Raw genomic sequence first — 19,594 nt, 5'->3', positions numbered from 1 at the left:
CCGGTAGTGAGGTTGGACTTACAGGGCTAAAGTTCTTCAAGGTCCCTCCAGACTGTGTGTTGAAAACTGCCATAATATTTGCCACGATCCTATCCTCGGGTGCTATGGTTATTCTAAATAAGTAGTTATCCACCACAGTGTGTAATTTCAGCTATTTTATGGTTGACTGCCTTTAGAAATTCTGAGTGAATTTTATCTAGTTCCGGTCACATATTACTGTTTATCTATCTATAGTATAACCTCCTTTACCGATACTCCAACACTTACCAGTGTAAACGAAAACACATCCCTATCTTCTCCTATCCTGGCCAACTGGTCAAAAGTGATTTTTTAAAGAGATCTGCATGTCTATCCACTTTCTGTGTCTTTCTGTAAACCTTTCTTCATCTATTTTTGCTAGTCTTTGTGACTCTTGCCTATTACAGAAACTATATCTGAGCATCTAAGATCTTTCTGCTAACTGGCAAGTAATAATGTGATACAGGAGCTAGACATTTACAGTGCAAATCATTCCATTTATCTTCAAACAGCTCACCTTTACATGGCTAATTTAAGCTAATCAGGTAGGCTCCCTTTATAGTTAATTGATAGGGATAGGCACTGACATTTGATTCTTCCTGCTTATCTTAGACATCTGCCTTCGATGGGATGACTCATCCTTTGGGTGCCCATGTCTTTATACTAACTACAGAGGAAGCCCAGATAAGCGTGTAGGACATCTGAATTCTACGTTATTAAGTCAGGAGAGGTGAGGTGTACCCCCAAGACACTACATCCAGTTATTGGACAATCGACTATTGCTGACTTTCGTTCTAAATTTTACTTATGGTACCCTTTCCTTAGCAGGCTCTTTGGTTCTGAAGAGCCATAAAAGGGAGCTCTACATTTGAAGATGGGAAGCCGAGGGCTGCCTGACTCTTCAATTAGCTCTTCCTGGAGGGTACGGGATGGAAGTGGGAGAAAAGTCAGAAAAACAAAGCTTTTCAGGGAGGAAAACAATTATTTGCACACAACCAATGGATTACAGATTGCCAAGCCATGTTCTGTTTCAATCTGATGAGGTGAGCACAAGACAGAATATCATCAGATGGTCCATAGATAGAAAATTGAAATGTAACGGTGGGGCTCAGGAAGACTCTGAAGATGAACGGAGAAGAAGTATCTTCGTAAAGAGATGAGACATGAATCAATCTGGAAAGACTGCAAGGAAAAAAGAAACAAAACCCTCATCTTAAATTCAGTTTCTTGGTCAGGACCTCAAGAAGAGATTTTTGAGTGTTGCTCCAGAAGGAGATACCATTCGTGACTAGGTAGAGTTGATGGGGAGGGAGCGATGACCTGCAAAGGCAAGCTGAGGCTGACTTACTGCAGCTGCTCAAGGGTGGAGATGTGTTGCTAAGAACTTATTCTTGAGTTTTTGTCCATGAAGGTGGTATATTTGCATTGTTTCTGCACTCGAGGTATGCCCCTCAGATCTCAGGGGAACTGCACAGCTGGCACAGCAGGAAAAAGCCACCTGATGAGGGCAAATTATCAGTTACACAACACAACAATGGTCTCTATGTGGGCTCAGCTTCTAAAAGTACCAATATCAAAGTCAGATTAACCAGCGCATGGGAATAGCCTTGGCACAAAGAATGCTAGTCCAACGTAGCTGTTCTCTGCATGTTCCTTTCTTCTAGTGCAGTCCCAAGAGTGGGGGACGTAGCAGAGAACGGGAGGACTTGTGGCACTCTGAGCCACCAAACAGCCATCTGTTGGTGGCTGTGGAAAACGGCTCCTTATTAGATCAGCTCTGGGACTGTTCTAAGTGTGTGGGAGGGGCTGTTCTTCCCACGCTCCGAGCAATGCCTCCCATTGGGTTCAGTGGAAAATCTCGCCCAAATCTCTGACAGAGATTTCTTGTGGTTTATCTTCATGGCATTTTATTCTCAAGCAATTATGGCATGTCATTTGTCCCCCCCCCTCCCCTGATATTTTGCTCAATATTTCTTACATTGTAATCAGCGCTACAGAATTAAATCCTGGAGCCATTCCTCTGGCATCAAAGCATCTGACCGAAATTGAAAACTGTCACGGAGCTGGTTCAAGAAAAAAAAATCATTAGCAACACAGGACTGAAGGAAAGACATTCTAAACTTTTCCTGAGATATTTAACCTCTTTAACTGCAAAAATAATCCAGTTCCATTAAATAGCGCCTTTATTTCTTGTTTCTAAAACAGGTCAAGAAGCATGACCAGGGGAATCTTTTCATGTGCAGTTCCATCGCAGCAATTGAAATTCTCATTTATCAGTGCCGCGGTAATCTGAAAGCCTTTGGGTTTGATCGTTTTCACAAGATGACAAAAAAATGACTCTTCAAAGTCCTCTCCAGAAGGTGCTACTTTAGTCAGAATGCTGCTACTGAACTTACTCCTATAGAGATGGATTCTGTTCATGTGGCCGCCATAGAGAACCTGACTGACATCAGTGGCCATTTTATCCGAAGGCATAATTTAATGCCTAATAGGTTACCTTATGAATATAAAAGCCGTTCTTAGTCCTGAACCATGTCATCGTTAATGTTTATACATATTTTGTGAAACACTATGTCCCAATGTAATTACAGATTCTACTTTTAGGGAGCTCTTAAAAAGGATCATAAAAGCTCTTTGCTCACTCTGTCCCTCAGTTCCGTACGGTTGGCAGCAGACGGGATTGGGAACTCTTCCTATGGAGTTGAGGCATTTTTTTTCACCTTTGATTTAGGGTCCTATTTAGGATGGAATACTCACAGTGAATATCTACTTTGCAGGTTGCAGTGTAGTGATACGGGAACCTGCTTACCGAGGGGTAGTTAGTACTGCATAAGTGATGTACCTGCAGGGCAAAAGAGCTTTATTTGAGCTATTCAAAGGCTGTCTTGGACTTAAGTGATAACTGACTGTGTCAAGGCATCATGTCAGGTAGTATAGCAGTACACTTCAGAACTCTTGAACAGCGAAGTGACTCATAAAAATCAGGACTGGCTGGAAACAGGTCTCCCCTGATGCTAACAACCACCTATTCTCCCATCTCCTTTACGAGCGTTTGTTTACAAAGGAGCTCCATCGAGTTCCGCGTGTAAAGTAACACCACTTTATGAACATTCTGCCCAATGCGGAGCTAAATTCTTCCTTGTGTTTAACCAGTAGCATCTTACATTAAACACTGGGAAGAGTACACAACGCTTCTGAAGAGATCTGAGAAGGCGTAAAAAGAATAACAGTAAAAACATGGCGGAGGTTTTCGGTTTTGGATTCAGAGAAAGGAGAATGAATCCATCCAAAATTCTACCAGCAAACGTGATCAGAGCTACGCTTTGCTCTTGAAAGAAGCAAATGCACTATGTTCTTTACAAGAGAACTTGCTTTGTAGGGGAACGTACTTGTACTAGGGGTGGGAAAAAACCCCAATGACATTCTCTTAATGGAATTATCAGATGGAAAGGTCCAAATGGTTTTGAATCTTAGTATTTTTCCATGAAAAAAAAAAGAAGGTAAAAAGATCCTTAAAGGTAAAAAGATCCTTAAACTGTGTATTCACAAACTCAAGAACAGAAGTACAAAGGAGGAAAGGGCACAGCAGAAACAGGGAGCTGTGGCTGAGTCCTAATTCTACAACTCCTGAGCTGCCTTTCAGACTTCACTTTCCTGCCCAGCCTTTACCTCCAGCTCCTGCCACGTTACTTCCTCACCATCTCTCTGAGAGAGGCATAAAAATTTGAACCAAACAGTGCAGGCATGTGCGTTTGCGCCTCTTGTGTGTGTGTCAAACACACAAGATAATTTCACACATTAGAAAATACGATAAGCACAATTCACGAGCGCTCGACGAGAGCGAAGCAAAGCCGTGAGTCAGCGCTGCTGTAGTTAACGAGTGAAAAAACAATCCCAGCCCATTCTGTGTTCTGTACACAGCCAGATGAGGCTGTTGGAGGGAGGTTGTGCCGCCGCTCTACCCCCCCCCCCAAATTACACACTGAGCAGCCAGCCCTCCACAAAAGGGTGGGGGCCAGAAGGTTGCAGCTCCCCAAGGCTTCCTAATAAATCCACCTCTGCTCAACATTTTTACATAATGATATAACGCGTTGTATTATTACGAGCAGTGACATCATAATAAAACACCGGAGTGCTGCTCAAGTGGCAAGGAACACCCAAGTTACCTTTCTATACTTGTCATTCGGTTCCTGTATTTTTTAATTATAGATAAGAATTTAAAGTGAAAATAATTATTCATTCCATAAATACTGTATTAATGGATACCCGGCATATAATTAAGAGGCCTTTAATTTTAATTTTGTATACCGAACGCCTGGTTTTGGAGGGATTCCATATTCTACATTCAGGGCCTATACCTGCAAAGCTCTAAGCTTCTGTTGTCACAGAACCTGAAGATGCTGCACGGTTTGCAAATTTGAGAACATAGCCTTTATAACGACGGAGGCAAACAGTGCGGCTGCCACAAGTATGCGGCAACGTGTTTTCCCTCCATCTAATTGCGATCCCGTTTCAATTGGGCTGTCAGTGTCCCCTGCCCCATCTCAGCTCGCAGCACCATTTCCTAACCCGTACTTGCCATACGCAGCATCTTCTTTCTAAAGATACCTAAGAGGGAACCTACCGTTCAGCGTTTTCTAGAAACTGATCCCTTTGACGACTGAAAAAGAGTTAGCCTATAATCTCCACTGATAACGTGAAAATGGATGTCTCCAGTTATTTGCAACTGGATATACAACCTTTCAGCCTACAGTAAAGATTAAAATCATTGGCACGTGATTATTACTAGGTGAGGATAGCCCTTCTGAAAAGGTAACTGTATTTCTCAATTCTAGCAAATGCAGACACTCGCATCTTCAAAAGTACAACAATAACTGGCACCTTTTTGGCAGGCTCGGCAGGCAGGTCAAAGATTGCCTCAGCATGTAGAATGAATTAATATTTCTCTCCCGAGAGTGGGTCCTTCTAGAAAAGGCTTAAGGCAGATTGGTGGGGCATTCAAAGGAAAGCTGAAGGGGGGGGGGTAACTTTTGTTTATATGAACATTTTTCAGATTTAGATCTAGAAATATTTAAATGTTTTAAGGTTTTAATATTGTATGAAAGACTCCACCCTTACCTGTCCATCCTTTATCTGGTCTCCTCTATAGCCCACCACGCACTCCCTAATCTGTCTTCCCCCATTTCGCTCTGTATTCCCACCCTGCCCTTGCGCAAGACTCAGTAAATTCTGTACTTTTTAAAGGATGCCTTTACCCCTTCGTCCCCAATTCCTCAGGGCACAAAGCAGTCACCTTGCTTTTGTCTCCTGATGCTCACAAGACAGTAACAAATGTCCCCTTAGTGACGCATCAAATCGGCAGCGGCAGTTGACAGCATGTCTGCATTCAAGGCTTCTTTTCTGGCCACCTAGCTGGCTCCTCGCAGATGGATTTAATAGCAGCGGCCGCAACTTTTGGGTGCCTGCAAGAATTAGTGAGCCTTGTGCCTCCCTATGACTCTCCTAGACATTGCATCACGCCAAGATGACATCCTCTCACCCAGAACCACGGTTTACCGTTCTGCCAACAAACAAATCCGTAGTACTCGCTGCTTAGCCTACATTCGAATCATTCTAGTCACTTAAGGAAACCTCTAAAAGGAAATAAACACCATAAATAAATACCAATTAAGGCACAGCCACTTTAAAGATCAGCTCCGAACATCGTTTCCTTGCTTTCTGGCAGATAAATCTCCCATTTTTGAACATTTCATTTCGTACTTAGATTATGTCTTCCCAGATAAGCTTTAAGCATTACCATCTGTTCTGCAGCAATCACATGATCCTATCACTTTGATTCAGCTGAATACAAATCCCTTTGACAATAGGGAAACAGCAAAATAACACACATTTGCTCCAAAAACTGCTGCGACCAGAGATGGTTCAAGGGCTGCTTCATAGCGGAGGTAAAAGCCACAGGGAGACTCTGCTATACATCTCCCATCTGTGCCCTGTACTGTCCGGGCAGCATTCTGACACTGAAATTTCTTGTTTTCTAGGGGGATTGAGTCAGTGTTTCAGCTGTGTTCAGCAGCCCCAGGGGCTGAAAGCGTAGCCAGGGCCCCACGCCTCTGCATGCCTGCTAGCGTTTGGAAGCAAATCCTGAGTCAGAGGGAATACACCTTTCTCTTGCAGATGTCAGAGGACTATGGTTACACCTCTCAGCCATCTCGGAGGCGTTCTTTCTGCATCTGTCCTCTGCAGGCAACTGGCCTGCAGCCACTACAGTTGGCCACTTGCAGCAAGAGATCTTCCCCGCTGGCTTCTAGGAGAAAAGCAAAAGCAGAGTTTGGACCTGCTACTGTGGCCACATCGATTAAGAAAACTCCCATGAAAGGCTGGTTGCATATTATATTTGGAGCGTTCTTCTACTTAAAATAATTTCCCCACAGGAATGGACCCATTTAGCAGAAAGATGATCCTATTCGGATTCAAAACGCAGAAGACAGTAAGCAATATTTCCCTTTAAGATTTGAAAGGAGCACAAACCGCACTATCAAAAGTAACTCGCAGTTCTTAGCTTTGCACATGCAGCCAACATAATCTAGAAGAATCACCGAAAAAAGTGATTCTTTTGCATTGCAAGTCTTCTCACTATGTCCGCCTACACTCCCCCTCGACAAGGTGTTACATACATTGTACAGTTCAGAAGGTTAATTTCTCCTTATTTTCACCCACTGGATAATTCTCAGAGGGAATATTTCAGCTGTATTTGAGGTTGAACACATGAATGGGTTAAACTGCTGTATATTGCTATTTATAACTGATTGAAATTTAGGTTATTAATTTAATACGGAGGAAAAATATAGGAATCAACCAACGTACTATAAATTCCACCTGAATTCAGTATTATGACTCTTCTGATATATAATTTACAGACAAATGCAACATTTCATTTTCTTCTCTTATTTTAATGGCACTGAAAACTCACTGAAAACTCCTGGAATACGAACTTCTGCATGAGAACTTTGAGGATGAGGACAACAAAACGCTCAGATTTCAATGGTACAAAGACAAAAATGTCTTGGACCATGCACCGTTCATTTGCATTTGCTATTTAAACTTGGTGTTGGCTCCACGTTTATAAGCTGTTTCAATAGTTAATCTGCAAGTAGTTGGTGAATATAAACCTCTCAGAAGCATGCTATCTTTTTTCTATCGAGCTAAAAGGGAAAGGGTGATTCATTTCAAGTGTATTGATGATAGAGGAGCTCTGAATAGCATTTTATCTGTAATACTGTACTTGAAAGGAACGAAGTGCAAGTTAAACAAACAGTAACAATGAATGCATTTTTTTCAGGGGTGGTCCTCTTGGAAAATGTTAACCACATTAAAGGAGGTAGTTATTGAAATATGCAATTAATTTTAAGCTGATAGGAGTCAAAACTGTCATTCACCTGAGCAGGTGGTGGAAGAACCTTCTCGCATATCTGCTGATCGGGTCCCTGTACTCCAGCACGGTTGGATCCAACAGGGGTCTTGTTGGAGCGTAAAAGGTTCCAAGGCTTGCCTCAAGCTGCGCTGCGGAGTTCAAACACAACAGCAATGAAACAAGTGAAACTGTTTCAATTACAACAGGTTGCTCATGTTTGCAGTCAGTCAAATTCCTCAAACAGGGATAAAATGGGATGTTGTTGTAGGACAGATGAAATTAAAATATGACAGATTGTACAAACACAAAAGCGCACATAAACTTTCACTTTAAGGCAGAGTTGACAATGACTTCGAGCAACAAAAAGTTGTCAAAAGGATGAAGAAGTCTACAACACATCAAGTTCTCACCAGCAGCGTACAATTAAAAGTGACTCATAAGAGTAATACAGTTGGAACAAGTTTGTCCAGTAGAGATCAACTCTCAATTAACTCAAATCGTCCTTGTCCTCTTAGGCAAGCAACAAGGAAGTTCAGTTTTTCGGGGATTATTGTCTTAGGTCAGTGGGTGACAGAACCCTTCTTGGGATGGCCTTGAGATCTAAGGAACCTCCTTCAGCCCACAGTTCTTTAAAAACTTTAAATGAAAGGGTCTAGAAAACCTAAGGGTTTGACTCTCCTACAGCACATAGTGGTGGGAAATAGGATAACCTCCCTTGTAATCAATAAAAGTCCTTTTGTTTCAGAAGTTCTCTCCGCTTTAAATACTTTCTGGCTGCTATACTCCACAGCTGGAGCTCTTAGGCCTTTTTCTCCATGTTTTTAATACAAAATTATAAATAATACAAGAAAATACACAGTATACCTTTGTGTCCCACATGCTTAGCAGAAAGGAAATTTAATGATCAATAATATTTATGCTACGTGATCTCTGCTTGAGAGTTAACAGGTAGTACAAGTCCTTAAAGGCAGAACAGGGACAATTCGCTATACAGGTTCTCCTTTCGGAGTGAATGTGCAAACTGCTACTGCTAATCAGAATTTTGTGCCAGCTTTAAAAGCAAAATATAACCTATTGTCTCATTAAGCAGACAAAAATCGCACTGATTTGCTGTTATTAACATTTGTCAAAACTAGCCATTTCTGTATTTAGTGATAATGTCTTTCTTTCTTTATTATTTATTTATTTATTGAAATAAGTTCTTTATTTCTGAGCATAGTTACATTTTATTAGGCTTGCTAGCACTAGATGTGCTAATAGTACTGTGTCAGTAACATAGGCAAACTGTTAGTAAATCAGGTTTTGCATTATCTTAAATCTAGACAGTAAGATAAGTTGAACTTTAAAGGTATTTTCTTTCATAGCAGCAGTCAATTTAGATTAAAATTGAATACAGCAGTACCTGTGCAAAAGCAGGCCATACTTCTTTGCCGTTGCTGTTTTCTTGACAGCATGTTTTGTACTTGTGAAATATTTCAACCTACATGGAACATGAGCAACCGCTAGCACAGTTATAGATTCATTAGATAGCCCAGCTTGATGTTGAAGGCAGAATAAAGATCTCAAAGATAACTGCCCCGTCGCTATAAATAAAAGGCCCCACTGGGTTTTGCTAATAAAAAAGGAAACAAATTACCATGCCAAATTTGTTAGATTCACATAGAATCACTCCTCCTGGCCAGAATAAAATCCCGTCTGCTGTAAACAGCATTAGGGAGCTGCACGGGGGGAAACACACAGACATCTATTTATAATGTGCATATTTTTACAAGAGTTTCAAAACCAGCCCTCTTCATGGGTCCTTTTAAAAACATGTTTTATTTAGAATCGATACGCTACGTTCGCAATGCAGGGAGCTTTTTTTTAATCAGATCCCCCAAAATGGGATAGCTGATAGCTTGGCAGCGATGTAGGACACCTCGGAGTTTTTCTATCATCAAACGCACTGGAATCCTGAGTATTCTTTCTTGGCACAAAAGACTCCCAGTCCCCAGCCGTCTGCCTGCTAGCCTAGGGGATAACACCTTCGCTAAATCAAGGCACTTCAAATCTTGGAAGTCGATTGAGTTTCAAGACAGACAGCAAATCAAGAGGAAGGCATCACACCGGGCTTCAGCAGAGAGGAGCCTGAACCTAAAAGTCATCGCTTCTCGTGAGGGACCCCAGCTACGACTGCAGGGGCCCAGATTACGGCGAGGACAAATGCTATAATCCTAAAGGAGGCAGCAGAGGATAGTGTATTCAAAGCCTTTGGATCTTGTAATGAAAGAATGACCCTTCAAAAGCACCTGAAAAACCACACAGAAATCTCTTCTCCCCATTGCAGGAAAAATGTCCCTCCTTAAGCCGTTGTTGTCTGACCATGAATATGTAACGAGCATTTAAATCCTATATTAACTAACGTTAGCGTGTAACATAAGCAAATTTATGTAATGTAATAAAGTCACAGCATATATATGATGGTGCTGTATATATATCAAGTCATGCCTGTCCCATATATATATATTAAAGTATGCATTATTTTAGTATCACCTTTAATATAGACGAACTAAAATGCAATCAACACATCGATCCAGATTTTATAGAAATGACTTGTCTACATACAGCATTCGATTACGAAGTATCACAATCTGGCTGACTGTCTGCATTCTCGCTATTGTCTTCTTTACGTAGTCAATAAATACATTGTCCTAATCCACATACGAATTACAAAGATGCTACCAAACTACATTAAAAATATAATCACTTACATTCTCTGTCTGGTGTAAGCTTTTGTTTAAGAAGGTGATTGACAATGGCACTCAAGCATATGTAGCACTGACGACCCATCGTGTTCCAGTTCATGGTGTTCAGGACATTAATTGCCGCATGTATCTCATCGTAACGAATGTACTGGTGGATGATTTCCACAAGGCCCAGCCGTCCTCTTGTGAGCACACCTTTTACAGGAAATATTAAAACCGAAGAAAGTGTTATGAGTACATAAAACAGCAGCTGACTACTTTTCAGCACAGTGAAAAATGACTGCCATTTGTTAAAATTAGAAAGTTTAACTTAATGGCTTTCATTATTTAATTTTTATGTGAGATAGCTCTTTATTATCTTTGTAAATATACCAATATATTAAATATACCAATATACTAAATATAGAGGCTGCTTCGGACAGCGGAGAAAAACCATCAGTGAACTTCAGACGTGGAGGTTGGGCAAACATGGCCAGTATCTGCTGGTGACAACGTGACAATGAAGTTTGTTTTAAACACGGTAGAAAAGGTTCGTTCCCGCTTTATCATTATTGTTTTGGAGGTAATAAATCCATGTTCATGGCACCTCCTCCCTGTAGGGAAGTACTGCTGGACAATACTAAAACCCAGCATTTAGTTTCACACAAATTTACCTACATATACAACTTTACAGAAGCTCAAACTTCAAAGCAGCTCCATTACCCTCCGTATTGCAATTGCTCTAGAACTTACTTCTAGCTTGGCAAAATTCTCTAGGTGAAGCATTTCTTCTGGGAGGGGACACCACGAGAGAGATCAACATCTAGGGATCTTTGAATCACAGTTGCATGTGAAACCAAGAACAAGCTCGCTGTAAGGGAAAAATACCGAGCGACATGTTGCTCACACCATGAGAGCACGATTTATCTACTCTCTTCGAAAAGTAGAAATTAAAAGGCTGCCAGTGTTCCTTGACTTGTAGATCTCAGCTTCTGAGCAGACAATGTGACTGAAAAGCTGCAGAAAGTAATCTTATTTATTGTCTCTGACCAGCCAAATAATCGTGTGGCATTTGAGCGATTCTTGCTTGCTTTGGATCACCGTGCTAGCGTATTCTTTATCGCTGCTGCTCCAGATATTAGAAAGAGATCAGAATAAATTTACTGCTCCTCTCTCCTTAAATAAAAACAAACGTTTTTATTTAAGGAGAGAGTTTTGTTTTTTTTTTATTTTCTCCATTTATATTCTGAAGTTGTTTGCCAAAACTAATTGTAAGGCAAAAATTCTGGTAAGAAAGGGAACAAGCTGCATTTCAATATTGATATTAAAGCCATAGGACGGATGGGGGAAAAAAAAAAAAAAGTCTGACAACAGAGAAAAGCAGACCTGATATATAGAAGACATACCTCCCAAAATTTTCATAAACATAGTTATGCATATTGTTTGTGATGTAAAATAAGAATTGAACAACAACAACAACAACAAAAGTAGAGGAAAACAGCTGACTATAGCTTGAGGACAAGTAACCTGCCGAGAATTTGCATTACAGATCTGACGCTTTGGGGGAAAAAAGCTTACATATTTATTTCTTGTAACAGAGAAATACTTTAGATTTTAGTGCCATTAAAGAAAAGACATGGTATGGTTGTTTACTGTATTTCACTTTACATTTGCATGTGTCAAAGCCTATTATACTGTGCAATAGCCATGGTTAACCTGTGTATGTGTGATGATAATAGCTAATTGTTATGGTAGACTTTACTCTTCCTAAATGTTTAGTGTTTTTAAAGTATTACATCAGTTGGGCGATCTTCACATTAATCACGAAGTGAAGATGAAAATCCTTATTTGCATGCTAATTAAATATATTATTATATTTAAAATGTCTTTCGAGGCCAGCAATGCCGAACCACTGGCACCAGTACCACGTTTGGCATTCTCCAAGATCTGGGTTGACATCAATGACAAGAAGCCGCAACGCTTTTGAAAATGAATTTGGCATTAGACACCAAAAATATTTGCCATGAATCTTTGAGGGTAAATTTAATACGAACCTTTTCCTGAAAAAAATCTGGCTAGACAGCACAATGGAGAATTCACAGAACTTGTCCAAAGTCGTAATATGTCAGCTGGAAGTTAAAAACATGTTTGCCTGTTCTCATTGGCAGAGTTTCTTAACAGCCTTTTTTGGGAAACAATTCCAAGCCGTGAGTTAATTACGGATTTTATTTCAGCCCTAAATGCCTGTCTGGGTTTTGCTGTCATGGACCCTTAAATTTTCTGTATAATTTGTATTTGCATTATTTCTTCGATAGCAGAGACCTAAAAACTGCTGAGGTTGGGGAGAGGGGCTTACTAATCACCGCAGCGTTACCTTGGTAGTGCGGCCAACTGAGAAGAAGAGGGGTAAAGCTGAAACCCAGGATGCAACAGAGAACAGCACATTTGCAGACTACAAAAGAGGGCGGGAGGGACAGAGAGAGCTTTGCCTTCTTCCTAGAAAAGATTTTTTTTTTTTTACAGTAATTATACAGAATGAATTTTTAAAACGTGATAACTTTCAGCTGTAGAGGTCAACATCTTCCCATTTGGATGCTTGACTCCTCCTGGGTGGTGCGCTTCCAGGCAACCTGCTTGGGAAAAAGAGGTGACAGCCAACTGGCTGCCTAATTGATTTAGGAACGGTGCCCAGGGAGACAGTCCAATTAAGTTTACAAGCTGGCAATTAGCGGGAAAGGCCTCTAAATCCCTGCACTGAGAGCCTGCTTGCCTTGGTAAGAACATAAATGTGCTAAAGATAGCAAGGGGAAAGCTGTGCTTTCTGGAAAGCTGTTGTGAGAAAACCCCACAAGGGAGGGCTAGAGAAAAGCAAGGTAGATGTGGGTAGAGTGCCTTCTGCTTGACAGGTAAAAGGTAATTTAGAGGTGTTTTTTTTTTTTTTTTTTAATGGCCAACACACACAAAAACATCAAATAGCTGTTATAATTAGTGTTCAACTATTAAACCTGTTGTTGAACACAATGCAGCTGAATTATCTCAAAATAAGTGATAACTTGCAAACAGTTTTTTAATAGTTTTTTTTTGGATAACAGAAGTAATCTGGATCAGCTCTTTTAAAACTATACAGCTATAAGTCAATCCAGCATTTCTGCTGCTAACATCCTCTTATATTAATTTCCCTTTTTTGCAGTGGCATACTTAGTTAAGTTTTTTCAATTCAGTTTTTCCAATGTTTAGGTCTGCAGAACTTTTAGACAGGATTTTTTTCCCCCCACAAAAGCACATGTATGTCTCAATAAGTAAAGAAATAAAGTTGATTTTCAACCCTTATTGTCACCTAGTTTTGTTTTGTTTTTAAAAAAAAGCTTCTTCCTAATCTCAGTAGCTTTATACACATGAGTCATTAAAAAAAACCCTCCTGTAAAGAGCAACAAAGGCGATGCTGTTTCCTTGGACAGAACAATGGGCAAAATGCTGCAATTTTCCAGGAGGAGTATATTTGACATGGCTGTCTGCCCTGCTGAAACACTGGCTCAGGAGTCAGAAGATTGAAGCATGATTGGTTTTTTAGCTCTCACAGTGGGTTTGCACCACTGTAACTTGCCTGACTTGAACGGAATGAATACAGCTCACTGATGAGCAACTGTAGGGCTTTTATTCTTAGTGCAGTCACCAACTTGTCGTGTAACTCTTGGAAAGCCTTTTAGCCTTCCTTTACTGCTGCTTGTTATCCCGTTTGTAAAATGAAAAGAGTTGTGGTTTTACTCTCCTTACACCTAAACTGAGAAGTGGTATATAAATTCCAAAATTTATATTAGAATCATAAAATCATGAATGGTTTAGGTTGGAAGAGACCTTGAAGATCATCCAGTTCCAACCCCCCTGCCATGGGAAGAGATACCTCCCACCAGACCAGGTTGCTCCAAGACCTGTCCAACCTGGCCTTGAACATCTCCAGAGATGGGGCAGGCACAGCTTCTCTGGGCAACCTGGGCCAGGGGCTCACCACCCTCACAGTGAAAAATTTCTTCCTAATATCTAGTTAAATCTACCTTCTTCCAGTTTGAAGCCATTCCCCCTCGTCCTATCACTACATGCCCTTGTAAAAAGTCCTTCCCCAGCTCTTAGTACTTTGTCTTTTATTCACAGCTCTTGGCAAATCAATTGAGAGACCAAACTTCTCTGAAGGTTATGAAAACCTTCTTTCTTGTGTGAAAAGTCTTCAAGGAAAGAAATGGTGTAACTGCAGCCAGGAAGAACAGAGTACTGGGACAAATGCACATTGTAATGGAAAGGACAGTTGCATCACACATGCAAAAATTAATTTACGAAAGAAAATGGCATTACTACCCTATTGTTAAATATAGTTTATTTTAGCTTGTTAGGTGTATTATTACAGAATGAATACAACTCCTAAAATGACACACTACAGAGTGAAAGAATTTTCAGTAAGAGAAATTGTTATGCTTTGTTAGGGTAGTAGGGAACATAATGGGACCCTGATCCAACAACAGATCGGGGTCCTGTTCTGTCAGACCCCATATGAAAAGGTACTAAGTAATTGTGAAACATAATTAACTCCTTGCTTCACATCTTCAGATACCATTGGAACTACCAGCTTTTAAAGCCATGGTCCCATATATCTAAAATGACAGTGTTGCTTTCAAACTACAAAAAAACCCTTGCGAGGTAGAGATGTTTCCTTAAGAGCTCAGGGTTCAACAGGTGGGCTCAGCAACTTACCAAGTTTAAAGTGAAGTGCTCCTAAGGGTCCTTTGTCGAATCTGACCAACAAAAGATCATGAACATCTGTGCCGTCAGCGCTGGCGGATGCAACTGGAGGAGCAGCCCACTGGATCTGGATGAGGCTGCTAGGCACGTCAAAGTGTTTACTGAATTGCAGGGTTGCCTCAGGCGCATAGTCTTGTGCCAAGAGCTGAATTTTAATTTGGGACAGTGCCGTGTCAAAAAGTTGCAGCTCCCCTTGAGAGCTGCCAACCACAAATACAGCTCCAGAAGGGTGGTAGGTTATTAAGGCCGGCAGCAGCTCTGCTTGGGCTAAGAGAGTCACTTGGTTGTAGGCTTCGTACAGAATTATTGATGAATCTTCACAACCCAGGACCAGTTTGTCTTCTGTTGCGTCTCTGCAACAGCTGACGGCCCTGGCTCGTAGCGGTATGCGGGTGACTGCCGCACACTGGATTTTGTTCCTAACACACTTGTAGACGCAGCTGTCGGCCATGGGCTCTTTGTCTGCGGAGACGGAGTGCTCTACTGTGTAAACCTGGTAAGGTTGGTTAGTGCTGAAGCGAGCATCTAGCGGATCCCATTCTGTACGGACATAACTCAGAACCTGAAAAAAAAAATCCGAAACGTTTTGGTAGTCATTTGTAACAATTTATTCTTACTTTGACTGCTGCCAATGCGTTTTCTCATGGGTCAGTAAGCTCAAACAAACACACATTTTAGAAATGGAGTTGTAAAATCTACTGTTTTAACTTTTAAAAGGTTAATACATTCGATTAAAAAACCCTGTGACACAGTTAGAGCCATATTTGTTTGTCCAGAGTATATAATAGGTTAGCAGAATAGAAGATAAAAGTCCTAACAGTGTTGGCAAGAGGAGAAAGGAGTAGCTGACTGGCATAAAAGAATAATTATTCACAAGTGAAGTGGGGAAGAAATCCCAAAAATTTCCGGAAAAAAACTAATAATAGGTTACTCTGAGCATCACATGTAGAGCATTTTTGATCGTTTGCTCTGGGCCATGGTAACAAAAAATATTACACCGTAGTGGTAGAAACGATGGCATGTTTAAACAATGTATGCTATACATTGCCAAATGAGTAGGTGGTAGATGTTCCTTGGTGCCGTATAGCTTTAGATGTAGAATAAATGAATTTGTGATGGCTGAAAAGGGGGGACCGTTTAGGGGTACTTGAAGGTTGAATGAACTGGAAGAAGAACACAGAAGGCGGCAGAATACAATGCAAAGACAGCAGCTGGCCAAGAGCAAGAATTTGTAGTATGGAAGCATGGGAAGTACCATAAAGTGATGGAGGCAACAGTGCAGTCTGACGGAGCTTCACATCCTATAATACATGGGTTTGAGTGAGAGGCATTATATGGGATTTGAGCAGGGAAAGTGTGGGAGAAGTACCAGCTGTTAAAAAAAGTTACAAATTGGCTTATGAAGAACCATTTCTCTGAAAGAGAGTGAAAAAGAATGCCTCTAGAAGGATGACAGTAGCAGAAATCAGTCAGAAACCTGCTGGTGTTTGTTCATGCAGAAATAAAGAATGAAAGGAAAATGTCAAACTGAGCCAAACTCCACCCTCAGGTGTATCCATGGCATCCTTCATGCTGTAAACTAAAGCTGCTGACCCGCCACTAGTTTTGGAAGCCCCTTCTTTTGAGTCCAGGTGGTGTGCAAGTACCATTTACACAGAACGGGGTAACAAACGTGATTAAAAGGCAGAGAGAGGGCGAGGGAGGAAGTTTGGAAATTTCAGGTTGAAAAGAGAAATGCACACATAACTTTAAAGCAGTTTAAAGTTGATTTCCCCAGATCATAAGACCGACTGAACATATAATTTAGCCTTTCATCCTGCAAAGGAGGAGAATAAGAAATTAAGATTATTTTTTTTGGCATGCCACCCATTACTTCAGAAGCAACTGATGAATTTATAAACAAGTTATTCAGGATGTTGATCAGACTGATTAGGATGTTTTGTTTTGATAGTTTACTTATTTTATCAAGCAAAAGGGCTTCTCGTTGAAAAGAAAGAAAAAAGGATTATTGCAATTCTGCAGAGCTGCCAGTTAATACAAAAGTCTTAGCTAGTTTAAGACGAGTAGTCGGGGACATACAAAAAAACACCTAATGCCAAATAATTTAATAGAGAATATTTAATTTTAAATAATTTAATAGAAGAATGCATCCCACTTGTGAAAACCAGGTAAACTGCTTTCAAGGAAGAGCAGCGATTAATGAAAATATCTACCAAAGAGGAAATAAAAGATTAAATTGCTCATATAGCCTGAAAAACTTTTTCTCATCTCCACCATCCCCTTGCTAATGACTTAGCCTCAGCAACTAGTCACTTATGCCCACAAGATGGGCAGTGGCCACCATGCAGATGTTAGAACTGCTGAGACGTGGAGCTTACGAGGGTGTTAAATTGCATAGCAAGGAAACCCTTAAAAGATGTTATTGTCGACACGGGATTACTGTGACCACAGAGCTCTGTAACCCCAAATAAAGGCAAGGTGAAGTGTTATTATTTCTTCTGCAGTTTTCCCTAAGAGTATGTCTAGAGACCCGGGTAGCTGCCTTTCAAATATGTGAAATAGAAATCTTGCCCAAGCAAGTCTTCAAAGCTTCCATAACTTCAGTGAAATGAGCCTTGAGGCCCTCTGGGACTCAGATTTCTGTCTTCCTGTGGCAGGTTTCAATGCACTGCATTATTCATCTACATATTTTGATGCAAACCCAGCGTTCCTCTCCGGACATCACATAAGCTACAAGAAAGTCATGAAGATCCACACAACACTCAAGCCTACGAGAGGTGAAAGACTGAAGACAGATTGGCCTTGAAGTTTAAGACAATAGAGAAGAAAACGTGAAAAAAACGGATTTTAGAACTCCATAGGAGTGACTGCTGGAAAACAGTGATGGAAATGGTCACAGAAAAGTAAACGTTGTCATCTGATTGATTGAGATTCAGCAACCAAACTGAATGCAATTAATAATTTTGTTCTGCCTTGTTAGAGCAGAAGTGGGACAAAATGTTGCTCACTACTTTGAATTTAAAAGAAAGTACAACCTTGTATTGTGGAAGGCTAATTGAGATGAGAAGTTCCCTAGCTTCACAAGGTTTTGAGAGCAAATCCTTGAAATGAAGCGTAGGGTAAGGCTGGTTGCTGTAAAGAACACAATTCTAAACCAGGGAAAAGTTCCCGCGAGGAGAGAAAGACTACTCGCTGCATTTCAAAACGGAAGTTTTGACATAACGTTTAAACAAATTAGGCTTAAAGGAAACTTTTCTCAACACCGCTGCTCACATTCTGGCTGAAAACAAGAGAAACATTTCTCCTTAGATTGGAACAGATAAGCTGCTTCTCATGCATCAGTGGCCTCATGTGCCTCTTGGAGGAAGAGTACCAAGCCCAGAGACCTCTTTGTTCTGGTTTCCAGTTTTGCTGAATGTAACTGGTATTTGGCACTCTGAAGGGGGGGAAGGATATTCTCTTTCATCTGAGAGGGAAGATTTGAGTTTCTCTGTCAGAAGTGACTTTTATTATTAATTCTTCATGCCATTAACCAGAAAACTAAAGCAGAGAGATATACAGCTACAAAAACATGTTAATAAGGCTTAAGATAATGCTTTTGAAAAATAAGAAGTCTAAAAATCAAAACATCTTTTTTTTTATTCCCCAAGAAGATGGTACTCCATCACCTGCCAATTGTTTTTCAATCTGGGAAGGAGCCACATGCCAGTAAATGTAGTACACATAGTGCGTTAGCAGTCCATTTAAAGGAATCCGCTGGGATTCCCTCCCGGTGAGCAGTACTCCTCTGGAAGCCTAATGGGGAACATTAAAACAGCAATATATATCTTGAAGTTAACCAAATGTTTGCTTGGGGAATGGGAAAGCAAAAGCTGGAGGAATTCCCCAGAATCAGGAAGGACAGTGCAGGATTTGCAGGGAGGGGACAGGGCACTGGATCTACAAAGACTGAGCCGTACTATCACATGGTGTGGCATTGAATCCCATTCCACGTTAAGCGCTTTCCATAAATCCCGGGACTAAGCAGGTAGCCTTGGATTTCAAGGGAAGATTTCTGGAGGTACTCTGCATGAAGTAAAACCTATTACTTTCTGTAAAATACATAAATAAATAATAATAATAAAAAATATTAAAAGTCCTTTTTTGTATTGTGACGTGCATGCTACAAAAATGTAGTAAATGTACTTAAATACTGTCGACATAATTTAGGCATATTTCCCTTATTACTGTGGCAGTTGTGCACCATTACTGCATATTTCGGCTCATCAGCAGTACGAGGGACACGATCCATGTCAAGGGCTCAAGCCCTGGAGTCAGAAATCGCAAAGATCCAAGTGAAAGAATCTGTTAATCTTTGTAAATAAGGGGCCTGAATTATGCTAGTTAAAATACTTTCTTTCATTTTACGTTTGAAAGAAATAATAGCACTGGCTTGTGTGGGCAGTATCACTCTTTTCAGTGCAAATCTTTGAACACTTAAAATTGAAGTATTTTGCATAGAATGCTGGGAAAGGATAAAGTCCACATATCATAACAAATAAGAGTTTTAACCAGTAGTTCTTAAGCAGAAAATTGGCTTACCAGGCAGATACAAAAAAAGAAAACAAAAGAAACAGAGAAATAAGCTTGCTGTGACTGAATTGTGTGTCTT

The 19,594-nt window shown here is 40.5% G+C and overlaps 1 protein-coding gene across 1 annotated transcript in view; it reads right to left on the bottom strand.

Annotated features, from left to right (window-relative positions):
* Positions 1-19,594, bottom strand: part of WDPCP (WD repeat containing planar cell polarity effector) — a gene marked incomplete at both ends in the record, with an annotated part of 57,714 nt that overhangs the window by 10,478 nt on the left and 27,642 nt on the right. Inside the window, 3 exons of the mRNA XM_082480228.1 lie at positions 7,455-7,578; positions 10,180-10,368; positions 14,896-15,505. Coding sequence (XP_082336354.1) covers positions 7,455-7,578; positions 10,180-10,368; positions 14,896-15,505 — 923 coding nt within the window. The remainder of the gene's footprint in view (positions 1-7,454; positions 7,579-10,179; positions 10,369-14,895; positions 15,506-19,594) is intronic.

This window comes from Vanellus vanellus (genome assembly GCF_965231255.1).
Source record: "Vanellus vanellus genome assembly, chromosome: 3".
Taxonomy (NCBI): Eukaryota; Metazoa; Chordata; class Aves; order Charadriiformes; family Charadriidae; genus Vanellus; species Vanellus vanellus.
Note: the sequence above shows the minus strand (reverse complement) of the source record. Positions and strands in the feature narration are given on the sequence as shown.